Source organism: Scyliorhinus canicula, chromosome 3 (genome assembly GCF_902713615.1).
Source record: "Scyliorhinus canicula chromosome 3, sScyCan1.1, whole genome shotgun sequence".
In the NCBI taxonomy this organism is placed as follows: Eukaryota; Metazoa; Chordata; class Chondrichthyes; order Carcharhiniformes; family Scyliorhinidae; genus Scyliorhinus; species Scyliorhinus canicula.
The window spans coordinates 150,014,901-150,031,468 of NC_052148.1; the positions used below are offsets into that span (position 1 = coordinate 150,014,901).

Below are 16,568 nucleotides of genomic sequence, written 5' to 3' on the forward strand. Positions count from 1 at the left end.
GGTTGTTACGGTGGGCATTAGGGTAGACAAGGCACTACAGACACTGTGACTCCATGTGGCTCAGAATGACATTGAGGAGCTGACCGAAAAGGCTGCTCCGGTAGAATCTGAGGTTTTGGATAATTGTCTTGTGGCATTGTTTCTGTTGCCGTGGGTGATGCCGTAAGGTCTTGTGCTTGTCTTTCTGCTGGGCCAGAGTGTTGGCAATGACAAGGTTGTGTTCTAGTCATTTGCCAGGAGAAGGACACCGATGGGAGTTTTCCTTCCATGCTCCTTCTTTCCTTTCAGAGATTCTCACCCTACCCGACTCTGGCATTGAAATCTTCGACGAGGATCAGTTTGTGAGATCACTGCACCCAAAGAAGAAAACCTTGTGTATATTTCTTCAGCCCACCCTTTAAAATTTGGTGTCTGAGGTTGAACGGTTGGAAACGCAGAGGTCGGGTAGGAGGGGATTGTAATGAGACAAGGTATTGGGAGTATTTTTAATATACACGCCAGCTCCGGAAAGCTCTGAGTATGGAAAGAATAGGCAGGAACTGAAGAACCTAGATTGGGGACGGATGTTTGAGAATAAATCAACACCTGACATATGGGAGGCTTTCAATGTCAGGAATTCAGGACCGGCCTGTTCCTGTGCGGAAGAAGAGCAGAGTGGTCTGATTCAGCTCAACATCTGAATGATTTTATTAGCCTGACATAGTAGCAAAAAGTAAATGGACATGCTGGGTGTAACTGAGTGCTGATTTTCTGCCTGAAGGCCCACTCTTTGTAATTTTAGAGTGGACCATGAATTAAATAGCCAGGGCTCCTGCTGGTTTCAGCAGATGTCTCATCTGTATTTTTGAAATTAACCTTTTGATTTAGTTAAGACTGTGTAATTTTGGGCTGTGCTGTACACTGGGATTGAATGTAGAACCGGAGGTGTTAGTACTTATTAAAATTTACCATGTTATTCCTGTTTGCCTGTGTTGTCCATTGCTTGTAAATATCACACCCTGTGCTTATTATTACAAATAAAATAATGAACATACCAGATAAATTAAAACCTTTATAATGGATCAGTTTTGTTTTGGGTGAGTTTTGATCTGTGAACATTTAATTTTGATACATTACAGTAAATAATTTATTTTAACAGCCTGAAAGCTATTGTTCAAACATTGCTATGAATTTTCATTTGTGTTTATTTTCCTACCTTTAGGTTGTCGTGTCCACAAATATTGCTGAAACTTCACTCACTATTGATGGTGTTGTGTTTGTGATTGATCCTGGCTTTGCTAAACAGAAGGCAAGTATTTAAGTGGTCCATTCTATTTTCAACAGACGTTTGCACCCCTCTTTATATGCCACTGCTTTGTCATTTTGGTAAGAGTTTCATGGTTTTCCTGCCCATAAACCCTCACATTTAAAAGGGAGGTGGTGGCGTAGTAGTATTGCCGCAGGACTGGGGATCGAGAGACCCAGGGTAATGCTCCAGGGACCGAGTTTGAATCCCACCACGGCAGATGGTGGCAATTGAATCATATAAATATCTGGAATTAAAAGTCTAATGATAACCATGAAAATCCAATCCAGTGAAGTTCTCCTCTCTAACTTCTGGGGGTTTGTACCAAAATTGGGAAAGCTGTCTCACAGACTAGTCAAGCAACAGCTTGACATCATACTCGCCTACCATATAACCTCCCAAACACCACTGCCACCATCCCTTGGTATGTCCTGTCCCACTGATAGGTGGCAGCAGAATGGTATGCAGTCGGGAGGGAGTTGCCCTGGGAGTCTTCAACGTCGACTCCTGATCCCATGAAGCTTCAAGCCAAGCATGGACAAGAAACCTGCTGATGACCACCTTTATGTCCACTGTCCATGTTGAACACCAACATGTATGGGCATAAAATGGTAGGGGACTTCAATGTCCATCACCAAGAGTAGCTCGGTAGCACAATTAGTGACTGACTGAGCTGGCCCAGTTCTGAGTGATATAGCTGCTAGATTTGGTCTACGACTGGTGGTGCGAGAACCAACAAGAGGGATAAACATATTGGACTCATCCTCACCGACCTCTCAATTATCAGTAAAGCGATGGAAGGGAGTCATCAACAGTGCTCTCAAGCGGCACTTAGCAATAACCTGCTCACTGAAACTCAGATTGAGTTCCCACAGTGTCACTCAGCTGATCTCATTACAGCCGTGGTTCAAAAATGGGCAAAAGAGCTGAACAAGAGATGAGGTGAGCATGACTGCCCTTGACACCAAGGCAACATTTAACCGGATGTGGCATCAAGAAACCCTAGCAAAACTGGAGTCAGTGGGAATCGGCGGGGGGGGGAAACTCTCGACTGGTTGGAATCATACCTAGGACAAAGAAAGATGGTTGTGGTTGTCGGAGGGTCAGTTCTGGAACATAACTTAGAGTTTCTCAGGGCAGTGTCCTAGGCCCAACCATCTTCAGCTGCTTCTTCAATGCTCTTCCTTCTAACACAAGGTCAGATGTGAGGATGTTTGCTGCCAATTGCACAATGTTCAGCACCATCCGTTACTCCTCAGGCACTGAAGCAGCCCACGTGCAAATACAGCAAAACCTGGACAATATCCAGTGATAATATTCGTGTCAATAAAGTGCCAGGCAATGACCATCCCCAATAAGAGAGAATCAAACTTTGACATTAAATGGCATTACCATCACTGTATATCTGACTATCAACATCCTGGGGGTTACCGTTGCCCAGAAATTGAACTGCATTAGCCATATAATTACTGTGGCTACAAGAGCAGGTCAAAGGCTAGGAATCCTGAGGCAATTAACTCTCTGACACCTGCCATTACCTACAAGGTATAAGTCAGGAGTGTGATGGATGAATGCAGCTCCAACACCCGAAGCTTGACACCATCCAGGACAAAGCAGCCTACTTGATTGGCACCCCTTCCACAAACGTTCAGACCCTCCACCACCGACGCACAGTAGCAGCCGTGTGTACCATCTACAAGATGCACTACAGGAACTCAGGAAGGCTCCTCAGGCAGCACCTTCCAAACCCACGACCATTACCATTTAGAAGGATAAGGACAGCAGATACATGGGAACACATCCCGGAGGTTTCCCTCCAAGTCACTCACTATCCTGACTTGTAAATATATCACTTTCCTTCACTCACTGGGCCAAGATCCTGGAACTCTCCCTAATAGCACAGTAGGTGCACCTACACCATGATTCAAGAAGGCAGCTCACCACTACCTTCTCATGGGCAATTGGTGATGGGCAACAAATGCTTGCCTAGCCAGCGAAGCCCACATCCTGTAAAAATGAATTTTTAAACATTTCTGCCTGCAGATTTATAAATGTATATTTCATTGTGCTCCGTCTTCTTTGCGACCCTTTCTTCCTCTTCTCTGCTGAAGGAGGCAGATTTCCCGTGCTTAGTCTATTGGTGCTGGTAATCCTCCATATCCATACATAACTGAATGAGCCATTACTGAATTGATCTAAAATAGTGAGGTTGAATTGACCACAGATGTTATCAGTACCAATCATGAACTTGTATTCATCATGGTGAACGAGCAAGTATTTATAATGAGGATTGCTGAATAGTGCATTTTATAGTTTTCTTTAGATGTAATACTGACTTCAATCACCAGGACTCGGATGCATTGTAAATATGGCCTTAAAGTCTAAACTTACCTGGAATGACAAATGATAAGCAGCAGATCATGTAGAGTAAAGCCAGAGTTAGATGTCATACTGAAAATAATACAAGAAAATAATAGGGATGCCACAAACATACACTCAGCCTTTTTTTCTTTGCAATAAGTCATTATGGTTTTACTTTTCTCTTGCTATTTATCATAGGATCTTACCACTTTTTATTTCATAATAGTAATATTTCTCATCCCCACTTGCACCCCCACTGAATGCCATTAAAAATAAATACTTAGCAGATGGTCGTTCCTCCCATCTGATCTATGCAGAGTTTATAGTTTGTAATAGCAGTCCATTTACCATCCTAAAGCTGGCTTTATGGTCACCTTCCTCCTTCCATTCTTGTAGCAGGCACATTGGGGCTGTAGGATCCATTTTAGCCTCTTGAGCCTGTTCTGCCTTTCAGTGAAATCATCGCTCACTGTTGCATGGCTTCATTTTCCAGCTGCTTAGACTATTATTGGCACTGTTTATTAATCTATGTCGATCATTCGAACCAAAATCTATCTAAAGCTAAACCTTGTTCGATGTCTTGTTCTTTTTAACCCTTTGTTTCCCCAGACATTTTGCTTGAACATAGGCAAAGCATAGTCAGGGTTAAGGTGAGTATTGGAGGTGGTTAATTTGAGAAAAGAGTAAAGAAGTCAAAACAGTCCAAAAATGATTATTGATACAGAGAGTTCTTTGTCAAGGTATATCTACTTCACTTTTACTGTAGAAATTGAAGGACCAGAACTTTTATTTTTTAAATGATCCTCATCATTCTGTTGCTATGGATTATTTTTGTGTTGCCTTTTGAAGAATCGGCACTTTCTTTGCATTTGACTTTGAGAGATGAAAATATTTTCTTATCCTTTGACCTTTTGATCTGTCTAGTACTCTGGTTTTGGTGTTCAACGCAAATGTGTTCACTGTCTTTTCATGATCAACAGGTATATAATCCACGTATCAGAGTTGAATCGTTATTGGTGACGGCTATCAGCAAAGCATCTGCACAGCAAAGAGCTGGTCGCGCTGGTCGTACTAGACCAGGAAAGTGCTTTAGACTCTATACTGAAAAGGCCTATAAAACTGAAATGCAGGCAAGTTTTGTCCATCCCTTTGCGATCAGTATCTACTTGTTACACTATATCGACATAGAGAATTTGCATGATGTTTATCGATATCAGAAAATTCTGATATTTATCTGGAACTATCCAATAGATGATTAATGTATTTGTTTCTCCATCTGGGGCAATATTCAAACGCTTAATCCTTTGACCTAGAAACAAGAGTCTGGATTTGATCGGTCTGCCCTACCACCTTTATAGTATCATGGGATCGTACCTGCTGACATTCCCTGAAGTGTAACTTGGGCTGTGAGTCTGCAGCTTTATCAATCCCATTTCTGAGTATCGGCCACAATGCTGGAAAGTACATACATTTGAAAGTCGAGTAAGGATAACATCAATTGGAGCTGTATTTTGTGCCTTCCCACCCATTCTGGATATTTTTTTACCAAATGGGTGAGGTACAAAAAAACTCTGTCTGGATTAATTTAAATTGAAGAAACCTTCACATATCTCACCCCTAACTTTCAAACCCCTTTCATTGTCCCTTTTGGGACTAACAGCCCCCTTCGAGAGAAGATTTGTTGTTGGCTGTGTTCCGAATGGTTGTATGTGATACCAGTAAAGAAAATATCAGGCACGGCTATAATACCATGATGTCATTGTTGAGGGAATTTAGACTTCATGGTGTTTAGGGCAACCTTGCCTCTCTCGAAGGACTACATGGCGGCGCAGTGGTTAGCACTGCTGCTTCACAGCGCCGAGAACCCGGGTTCGATCCCGGCCCCGGGTCACTGTCCGTGCACATTCTCCCCGTATCTAATGGTCTCACCCCCACAACCCAAAGATTTGCAGGGCAGGTGGATTGGCCACGCTAAATTGCCCCTTAATTGGGGAAAAAAACAAATTGGGCACTTTAAATTTATTTTTAAAATAATTTTTTTAATAACCTTGTTTCTACCTTGCAACGGCAGACTCTCACATATAGATAATCTTTGTGAATAATCCCATGTTAGTTGTTGCTTCATAAGCATGACGCTGAAATGCAATGCCAGCATTTTTCGTTAGTTGGTCTACATAATATAGTTTGGTAATCGTCTTGGTGTACTAAATTGACAGTGAGGCAAGACATTTGAAAAGTCAGTAGTGTTTCACAGGGCGTCATAACTGACCCTAGGATCAACTTTTGACCACATAATCGCACCAACACCAAAACCCCCTATTCCCAAGTTTGTCTAACTCTGTCCCTGTCTCAGCTCATCTGTTGCTGAAACCCTTATCCATGTCTTTTGTTACTTCTGTCTTGACTATTCCAATATATTGCTGACTGCTGCCTCATGTTTCACCCTCTATAACCTTGAGATCATCCAGAACTATGCTGCCCACATCTGAACTTGCACCAAGTCCTGTGCTTGTTGACCTAAAGTGGCTCCAAGTTAAGCAACAACTTGATCTTTAACCAATCTTTTGGGTCAACTTATAGATATCTCTTTTATGTGGCCAGGTGTCGAATTTTCTTTAATAATGTTCCTGTGAAGTGCCACAGGACGTCTCATGTTAAATGTGCTACAAAAATACAAATTGTTCTTGTTGTTCACACAATGGGAGATTGTAAGCCTTTCTCAATAATTTTATTTGATCTTTATTAATTAACAGGACAATACTTACCCTGAAATTTTGAGGTCTAATCTGGGTTCTGTAGTTCTTCAACTGAAGAAACTTGGCATTGATGACTTGGTACATTTTGATTTCATGGATCCACCAGGTAAGGAGCTGGTCAACTTTTATTTTCTGAAATATTTAAAGCAGCTTTAATCTCTCTGTCTATTATTTAGATCCATTTTGGAATCATCTAGTTTACATTTTGTCTTGATTAGCTGTAATACTGCTGTTACATCTACAAAATGTCAATAGATCTCAGATTATCTTTGTGTAATTCACATTCCGTAGTTAGTCTGTTCTAAGCTACCATTCTAGGTATTGCGAAAGGATTAGTATTTGTGGTCATTCTCTGTTGGAAAGCTCTGGAGGGTTATGAAATTCCCAGGATAAGGCAGGACATTTAGTTTTCTGTGTTGACATCTCTGAGCAGACAGATTCTCCCTCAGTGGTGCCCTGCACTATTGTACACCCCCATGAGCAGGCATTTGGGACCTAGCTTTAATGTTGCATGTGAAAGGCAGCAACTCTGACAGTGCAAGATTCACCTGCGGTAGTGAAATATCAGTCCAATTAATATGTTGCATTCCTGAAATGGTGCTGCGCCAACAATGTGTTAACCCAAATTGAGAGTGCCACCATTGAGTTTCATGGATGCTTCAGTTTAATAACACCAACAGGAATGCTGAGAAAAGAAGGTTGGAGAAAACTGGGGTGTTTATCGGAAATTTGCTGTTGGTTTATCTTTCAGTTTGATCAAACTTGAAAGTGGCCAGTGAAATTTTCCAACCCTGATGTTATAATAGCATATTCAATATGTCGTGCAAATTATTTCCAAAAATCTAGGCATGTGTTTGCATTCTGTCAAAGTGAATCTAGTGCCTGGATAGGAAACTGCCAATGATTGATGGTAAATATTGCTCTGTTACCTGTTGGCAGAATATATTCCTAGTGAAGTATCAAATCCCATATCATTTTTTTCACATGTTTTTCTTTCCCTTTTCTGTGTGATCATTTCCTAAGGTTTTAAAATTTTGGGGGCAGCAGCAAATGATGCTGAAAGGATATTATTCACTTCATGTCAGTTAAATTGCATTATGTGTGTTGGCTTGAATGGTTTTGGGTTCAGATTGGCAAAAGGCAATGTGGTCCAATTTGTCAAGTTGCCCAAATTGAATTCCGGAGAAAGATGAGACCACATTGTAAAGGTGTATGTCTAAATATTTACCTAAATTAGGGATACCAAACAGTACATCAGCTGAGTGGTTTTGACTCATCAAAGATTATGTCTCTAATAATTGTGTTTCAGCTCCTGAGACACTGATGAGAGCCTTGGAGCTTTTGAATTACCTCGCTGCACTGAATGACGATGGAGACCTGACTGAACTTGGGTCCATGATGGCAGAATTCCCATTAGATCCACAGTTGGCCAAGATGGTTATTGCCAGCTGTGAACACAACTGTTCAAATGAGATTCTCTCCATCACTGCAATGTTGTCAGGTAATAAGCGGGGACGCAATTGTAAAAACATGACTTGCAGTTAGACAAAACAATTATTTAACAGGTTTTGTGGTAGAGTTGATCTATTCCAAGAAAATGCTTTGTATGGATGCCCAGTAAGCACAATGTAATAATGTTGTATTTGAATGGTCTATGGAAAGTAGTGAAGTTTTGAAAAGATTTGAACTGAAGAATGTACAAGCTCAAGCAATTCTGATTACAATTTTTCAGGTTTAATGCTTAATTTCAGGTATTTTTTTAACCATTTTTAACATTTATTCTGCCCATAAATCACTTCTGCTCAAGCAGTTATTTAGTATGGGAGAAAGCTTAATGAAGGAGAGATGTTGATGATATTGAGACTGCTCAGCATAGTTGGGTTTAATATTTTGTAGTCCAGAAACTAATTTTCACCCCGTCTTAGAATTTCCATGTAGAGAAATCATTTTGCAATCCTACTTCCCTAGGATCCAGAAAAAACAAAATATTTTGAATTTAATAATTGGCTGGGATACTGAAGACTTGTGTGAGATTTTAAAGTATTTGTGCAATTGAGCTACAAAAAGTAATGTGGTTTGACAGTTTACATTATTTTGGCATATCCAATTGGCAGAGATGGGCGGCACTAATGCTCGTTGTGACCTAAACACCGGTCACTAATTTAGGTAACGTGGTTTTGTATTTCATTAATAATGCTGATTCTATCCTGTAGAATGCTTATACAAAACCATTAATGGGCTGATTCCATTTTTGTAAGTAATGTTCAGCAAGGCGACAGACTCTGTGTCAGTACAGTACTATAGATTAAATCAGATTCAGAGCAGCTGGGCAGGGCAGAGTTTCATCCTTGCTTCCTTTTGTTCTTCCTGGGTTTTTAACCTGTTTGCAAGGGTGAGATTCGAGTCATCTATTGTACACTTCAAATACTAAACGTTTTATAGTTACATATATCTTCAGTAGGTTAGGAAAATGCTTACAGAAGGCATTCAGTTAATACATTATGATAGTTCTGTATTGCCCTATGCACCGCCTTTTTCACTAAAATCTGGTAATTGTGTAGCTTCTGAAACACTCTTGTCTTGCAGATGTGAGTAGGTGTTGATGTTTGGTACCAAGCCAAGGTAGTAGACAGTCCAAGATGCAGTTGGTGACCATGTCCCATCATGCCCTGCCCAATGCTCTCTGAACTGACCTAGCTAGGCCTTGTTCCTGTGTCTGTGAATGAGTGACTCATCCATATGGGCGTCTGTGTTGGGCCCATACCAACATTGTTTAGTCCCACAGTGTTTTGTTCGCCCAACGGAAGCTAAGAAAGCAGCCGACGAAGCCAAGATGCGGTTCGCACATATAGATGGAGATCACCTGACCCTGCTCAACGTTTACCATGCATTCAAGCAAAGTAAGTTACATTTTTTACTTTCCATTTATCCGGGGCAGATCTTCAAATGGGTTTGTTTTGTGGGCTTGCACAACTTGCACAGCAAGCTCCTGAATATTGAGCTTCAGCATACACATCTGAGAATTGTTCACCAAGGAATTGCTGTGCAGCTGTCCCTGTACTATTTAAAGTAGACTTCATGTGACGATCCACTGCAGTCCACAGCTTAAATGCTGGCCCAAATTTATATTGACATTTTGTCTTAAATTATTCTTTTTACAGGACTACTGTCAATACTGTAGTTCCTTGCCACCTTAATAGACTCTACCTCTCAGACTAGATTGTCAACCTATTTTATGGCTTTTTCTTGGTGTATTTTATGCTATTAAAGGCACTCAGTGGACTACGCTGCAAGAAATTGGGAGGTAACAATGGACATGGTGTTACAACATCCAGACTTGTCTGTTCATTTGCCTAAAAGACATTAATGCAATGTTCCCACCATTTAAGAATTTTCAATGATTTATGCATCAAAATGTCAAACCCTACAAAGCATGTTTACTGAATTGCAACATTTGTTTTCATTATTTGTAAAGAGGAATCCTGCACAGGGAGGGAATTACTTATAAACAATTTAATATAAATTCAAAAATCAATATGTTCTGTATTGTGTCTGCTTCACCTTAAACTCCAGAGGAGGACAGATAAGTAACTCTAGGACATTAAGAGATGGGTCTTGTTTCCCAATTATACTCTTACTTCAGATATGTTATCAGTTTTCTTTCAGTATATAACCTTTGAATTCTCATTAAACAGCCAGAAAAGAACAAGTAGCTGAATAGCTTACATCCTGCATTCTAATTTGCAAAGGGAATAGTGTCTGAAGCTATAACTAGGACATTCATAATGGATGAAAGAGGAGTGGTTTTTCTTGGGCTTATGTGCTGCTTACTGTTTGCTGTATTTGCTGTTACTGGCAGAAATTTGCACAGAGTGCTGCAGAAGCCTGGATTCACAGTTGCGCACTCGTACACGGAGCAACACTTAAAAAGGGCATGAGAGCTAGAAAATCATAAATCCATATTACCCAATTATCAATGCATTCAAATATTGGATGGAAAGATATTCCTCAGCAGGGTGAGGGGTGTGAAGAAGGTGTGGGGACCTGGTACCTACACCATTCTGCCAGTCCATTGCTGGCTTTGATGCTTTATGGTTACCTTGAACGTAGCAAAAGTTTAGCTCCAGTTCTTCAGCCTCTAAAGAAGTGGGTCCCATCAGATACTCTCAAACCGTGATTTTTCCAGCCCCCTCTATGGTTTTTGTGCTTTTTAGCTGCTGTATTATGTTGGTGTTGATGCTGGGCATCAAAAATCTGGCTGTCATTTTCAAGAGATATGTAAAACAGAAAGAAGAGCCCCAGCTCTAGGTCACAAGCTAGTTGCTTCATACGATCATTTGCTCCCCAAGTTGTAATATAAAGAACAAACAAGGCAGAAATGGGAGTGTAAATGTAAAAGGAATGAAGCACAAATTTTAAATTTGTGTTCTGCTCTCTGGTCTTGGGCCTTGTCATACAATATACTGTTTGGCATTGTTCCAGGCAATACTTACACGCATCAAACTCAAACCTAGCACTTCCCTGACGGTATTTAAAGCATTTAAAAACAGTGGAAAAATTCAACGTTGCAGGTGATCATCACATAAGAAAGTGTTACACCACATTTCCTGCAATGTTCAGAACAAAATAGATGAACTTAGAAAGCTGAAGAATCCAACAACACCCAGTCTGTTGGGCATGCATGCGCAATGTTGATTACTGTCCATTGGTACAACTTCTGCGTTAGGGAATTTCATGGATTCATGGAAACATTTTGTTTTTCAACAGTGACAATTGAAGTAGTCGATAAGAAAAAGTAATGCTTTTGTTCAGGAGCTTAAAAAAAAGCCCAAAGAAAACTATCTATTGGAACAAATAATTACTTGTTACTTTATAGCTTAAATACTATAGCTTAAATGAAGCTGAGAACAAAGTGAAAAAGTATTGTAGAGTGGCACTCTATCAAGTTGATTTCTCATGACTTCCTGCATATTCTGGGGCATTCAGCATGCCATCTGTTAATTAGACTCCAGTTCTTAACAGCATTATGCTGTGTTTGCTTGTACTTTATGGACCATTAGAGTTTGAATTGTTTAGGGATTATCAGTTCTTTTTTAACGCAAAGTGTTGTGGAAGTTGCATTGTCAGTCCTCATGGGTTCCTCACTGGGAACATTTTAGATTTTCTCAAGTTAATGCTGCACACAAATGTAAAATATGTGCCGAGGAAGAACAAAGCAAGCAACACAGACTCCCTGAGTGGCGTTGAAGTGGTTTGGGGTGAAGCTGGGACAGATGTCGGAGTCTTGGTGGACTTGACACTCTCCATGTGCAACCCATGACTATCTTCTCTGGTAATTGGAGATGGGCGATAACCTGGCAACAAGATTTACCACAAGGAGTGGGATAAATCTTTTGATTCTTTTGGCTTCTGTGATGGCGTTGCCGATAAATCATCTGCCTTAGTTGATACTCCACTGTACAAGTCAGGAAGGTCTCTGCTGAGTTAAATGACCTCATTTGGGGTGACGTGGATCCCTACAATGTACACAGGCTATGTCAGGTATCTTCACTGGACACCTGCTAGAATGTATATTGGCATGTAAAAGAGGACAGTGGGCAAAGGCACCGACCTTGCTGAGGTGTGTGTTTTTGCATGAGGACGTGACTGATGCCAGAAACATGTAAAACAGTATGGTAGTGTGAACTGGCGTCTTCAAGAGAAGACGGGCGGTGTGGTGAAATAAATTTTGCCTCTTTTTTTGTAATTCTAAGTTTTCCTTTTACAATTTTCCTACTATGTTTGGGCATCTTGTATTGATTTCCAAAAATCTGGTTGCTTTGGGTTTGTGATCCTTTCCCTTGAAAGGATTAAATTTGTGATTTAGCATTCGTTACAATCCCCATAGTGCTGCTTTAGATTAGAGCGTGTAATCATTAACTTGTGAGCAAGGCTGCTCCTGCCAATAAATAAAATAATAAATAAATTTGGACTGGGTGTTTTTATTCCAATTGTGCAGTGTAGAAACGACCCAAGTCCAAATTGGGAAGTCTTATCATAATCACACAATAGGGTCAGCAATAATGCTCAGTCATTAACTAGAATATTTTAGTGAACGAGTCTTAGAAATAGTGTAGTTTTTTCTACTAAGAAAAATGATATTTTCCAGTAGTTCAAATTCAGCAAATAAATAACCCAGGAAAATGGAAGTTTTGACTGTGGTTGAATTCAGAGTACCATTATATGACTTCATTTTAGCTTCCAAGTTTTCTTCATAGGTAGATATCAGTACCTCAAACTAAATGATTTGTCAGATTATTTCCTCCACTTCTGGCAAAACGATGGGTGATTTGCGTAATGATTAATTTGTGAAAGCTGAGATTTTTTTTTTAAAGCTTGAAGATACCTAAAGTGAGATCCCTGTGGCTCTTCTCTTGTGCCTGTGGCAAAGCACTTGGCCTGCAGTTGGCACTCTCTCACAAACAGAATGAATTGCCATCAGGATTCTGATTGGGTTGCGTACCGGCACATTTACGACCTTGATGGGGGACTTCAATGAAAAGAGCTATTTTAGCTGCAGTGCTTTTAAAATGCTTTATAAGCTATATTTAATTGCAATATTTTTTATTAATCGTGATGCACTGTTTTTATTTTAGACCATGAGTCGGGTTCAGTGGTGCTATGACAACTTTATTAACTACAGATCCTGATGTCTGCTGACAATGTACGTCAACAGCTGTCACGAATCATGGACCGATTCAACTTGCCCCGGAGAAGTACAGAATTCACAAGTCGAGACTATTACATAAACATTAGAAAGGCGCTGGTCTCTGGCTATTTTATGCAGGTATAGTAAAAGCTGTTAACTCATGTTTATGAAATGTTCAATAATTCAACATTTGGAGATGCTTTCTGCTGGTTGAAAAATCAAGCATTGTACTACATGTGGCAATTATGTGTGTCTGCAGTGTGGTAGAAGCAAATTGTTAATGGGAACAGACTTTATTGAAGAAAGCACTTCATAAATTTTGAATAAAGAAGAAAAAGGAGGGTGACTGAAAACGCAAGAATGAGAAGTTGGGGTCTTATGGGCTGAAAGTTGAGTGCGAATCTAGGATTAGACAGAAACAAAAGATTATAATGAAATGAAATTTAAAATCAAAGAAAAAATTGTCATAGAAGTTGAATGTAAAGAAGAGATCAGAGTGTGGAGTGCTCAAGACTTGCCAATAGTTCAAACAAGGGAGTGCAAAATGCAATGTGACAATTTCAACACCAGCTGTGGTGGGCTGCCTGAGCTCGCTCTATTGGCGGGTGGCTGTTGTCTTTGGAGCATTACGTTAGCAAGAATTGTTACCTTTGGAAAACGAATAAGCACAAAAACACATGAGCATTCAGAAGAGGACTTAATCTTCAATCTAGATATCAGACAATAACAGAATCAGACATAGGTCATGCAATCCCTCTTCTGCCATTCAATTATATGATGACTGATCTGTACCTCCAACTCTATTAGATGGGGTTATTTATACTTTTACAAATCAAACCGATGTTATAATAATTTCTGCAACATTCCCTGTTGTTTCTAATGGAGAAAGAATTTATTAGTCAATGTTTCTTGCTTGATCATCAATTCCAAATTAATTTAGCAGCTCCATGCTTGAATCGTTAAAATAAATGGAAAATATTAGTGGGCTTGTATTTCACAATCAGAAAATGGATTGGGGCTTTTTGGTGATCTGTAAAATTCAATCTGTTCATGTAGCTGTGAGAATTCATAAGGTTTGTCTGCAGTTTGAAATGTATATCCCAAGTTTTATTCATGCTGTTTTTCTCCTTTTCCTTTATTTGAAACATTTTGCCATTTTGGAGTTTTGCTATTAAACTTCAGATCACTTAATTGAGACGAGATTTCCTAACAAAACAACATGGATTTGTGGATTGATTTTTCTTTTAAACGTCACTTTTTTACTAGGGTATCTCATCTTATTACTGTACAATGGCAATCTTAAATATGCCGATTAGTGCATAAAGTGTTGTGGCTAGTTTTCTACTCAAATCTATGTTATTGCTTCACAAAGCCACAGGTTACTTAACATTTAAATTTAAAAATTATAATTTTGCTTATTGTCACTTTGGACGTTTTAGTCAGATTAAAGGCTGGCTGGTTCTTTTGGTATCGGTGATATTTTAACATCCAAAGAAATTAAGGGAACCATTGATATAAATTATGCAGTGCACTCACAAGGACTTGAGGCAAGATAGCTGTGTATTTTGCAAATTGCATCGTGAAAAGAGTTCTGTTGTATCTCCTGTGTCCCTCCCCCTGCAAATTTACATAGTCACTGTTTGTGTGTGTATAGGAATAAATTCTCTGGTGTTTGCAATCCTATAACAGTGTCATCTAGAGGGGTAATGGGCATTATAGGTAGAAGAGATAATGGCATTTGTGTCCCATAAACCAAATTTAATATACTGTATATGGATAGAATGAGTTAAAGTACCTGGGGAATATTTTGAGGTATATGTTGCACATTGTGTAGATTTGTTGGTGGTGACAGGAATATTTTGAGAAATGAAGGGTCCAATGTCAGTGTCCAGTTGGCGAAAGTGTGATCCTTCTCATTGAATATTGTTATGAGCATATTGCAAGAAACAGCATTGGAGTTTGTCCCTTTCTTGGTTTTCAGGTTTTGAAGAATTGTTTCTCGCAATGGTTGTAGTTTTTCTCTTCCTCACTGGGTCATTAATTCTGATTTGAAAATTTTTTAAAAAACTTGCCCTTGGTACTGACAAGAATAGATTTTGTGCAGCTGTCAATGGTAGTAGTCTTGCTTGTCAACATCATAACCACAGCACGTATAATAGCTTTTGTATTCTCCAAGTTTGCATCGATTACTTTTAATGCCATTCTGAAAAGCAACCAGCATTGGGGGAGGGAGGGAGTTGGGGGTTGGTGGTGAAAGGGTTATCAGTTAACTGATCATAAATTTCTGTAACCGTACAGTAGCCATCTGTATTGTAACTAAGGACTTGTTGAGTGAGCCTGCAGATTATAACAGGACTGATGTAATCAAACAGGTTGTTACTGTCTCTGAAAATAAAAAAAATTGCTTTACCTCAAATATAATCAAATAAAAGACAGGTTTTTTGACCTTCAGCAAAAATGGAAGCTGTCAAGTTTTCACAGGGCGATTGTATTGTTAAAGGGGCCGTTTATTTATCAGTCATTTTAAGCGCAGATCTCAGTGCTGTGTGTGTGCTGAAATACAAATGAAAGACATATGATAGAATGAGTGATGGGAGCAAATTGAGGAGCGGATGGCATCAAGTTTAAAAACCTACCATCAGAATCGAAAAGCCTGGAAATAGATGTGGGTTATTATATACAGTATGACTCATGCTCTTCAGAGGGTTGGTAGATATTGATAATTTAATAGGACGCTGGGGCTTGACAGTGAAATAATAAGTTCATTGCAGTGCCAGAAATGCAATGCGGTGTATATGGAACTCTTGGCAGAGAAGTGCTGTTTTTCTGATGCACCACCGTGCTGCCCAGGAATCTCACTCCATCATATAAGTAACTGTAGGTCTCTTAGAAAATTTTACAATACTAGAAATATATTATAATTTGTGACAGCTGCATACTTCAGTAAATTATAATATATTTCTAGTATAGTAAAATTTTCTAAGAGACCTACAGTTAGTTATATGATGGGCAGCACGGTGGTGCAGTGGGTTAGCCCTGCACCCTCACGGCGCCAAAGTCCCAGGTTCGATCCCAGCTCTGGGTCACTGTCCGTGTGGAGTTTGCACATTCTCCCCGTTTTTACGTGGGTTTCACTCCCACAACCCAAAGATGTGCAGAGTAGGTGGATTGGCCATGCTAAATTGCCCCTTAATTGGAAAAAATGAATTGGGTAGTCTAAATTAAAGAAAAAAATGATGGAGTGAGATTTAAACTTCATAAAGTTCGACATGACCAGGTTAAGGCAATAGTAAAGATATCTACTATTTAGTAAACATACATAGAAACAAAAAATAGAAGCAGGAGGAACCCATATTCCTTGATTCCTTTAGCCTCAAGAACTATATCTAATTCCATTTTGAAATCATACAATGTTTTGGGCCTCAACTATTTGCTGTGGTAGTGAAAATTCTCCTCACCTTAGCCCTGAAAGGTTACC

At 39.6% G+C, this 16,568-nt stretch overlaps 1 protein-coding gene across 1 annotated transcript in view; it reads left to right on the forward strand.

The window, feature by feature from the left end:
- The window catches only part of dhx15 (DEAH (Asp-Glu-Ala-His) box helicase 15), a 158,773-nt gene that overhangs the window by 116,174 nt on the left and 26,031 nt on the right, over positions 1 to 16,568 (forward strand). The window contains 8 exon segments of the mRNA XM_038791481.1: positions 1,202 to 1,288; positions 4,627 to 4,776; positions 6,400 to 6,508; positions 7,712 to 7,903; positions 9,180 to 9,302; positions 13,038 to 13,048; positions 13,050 to 13,083; positions 13,086 to 13,228. Coding sequence (XP_038647409.1) covers positions 1,202 to 1,288; positions 4,627 to 4,776; positions 6,400 to 6,508; positions 7,712 to 7,903; positions 9,180 to 9,302; positions 13,038 to 13,048; positions 13,050 to 13,083; positions 13,086 to 13,228 — 849 coding nt within the window.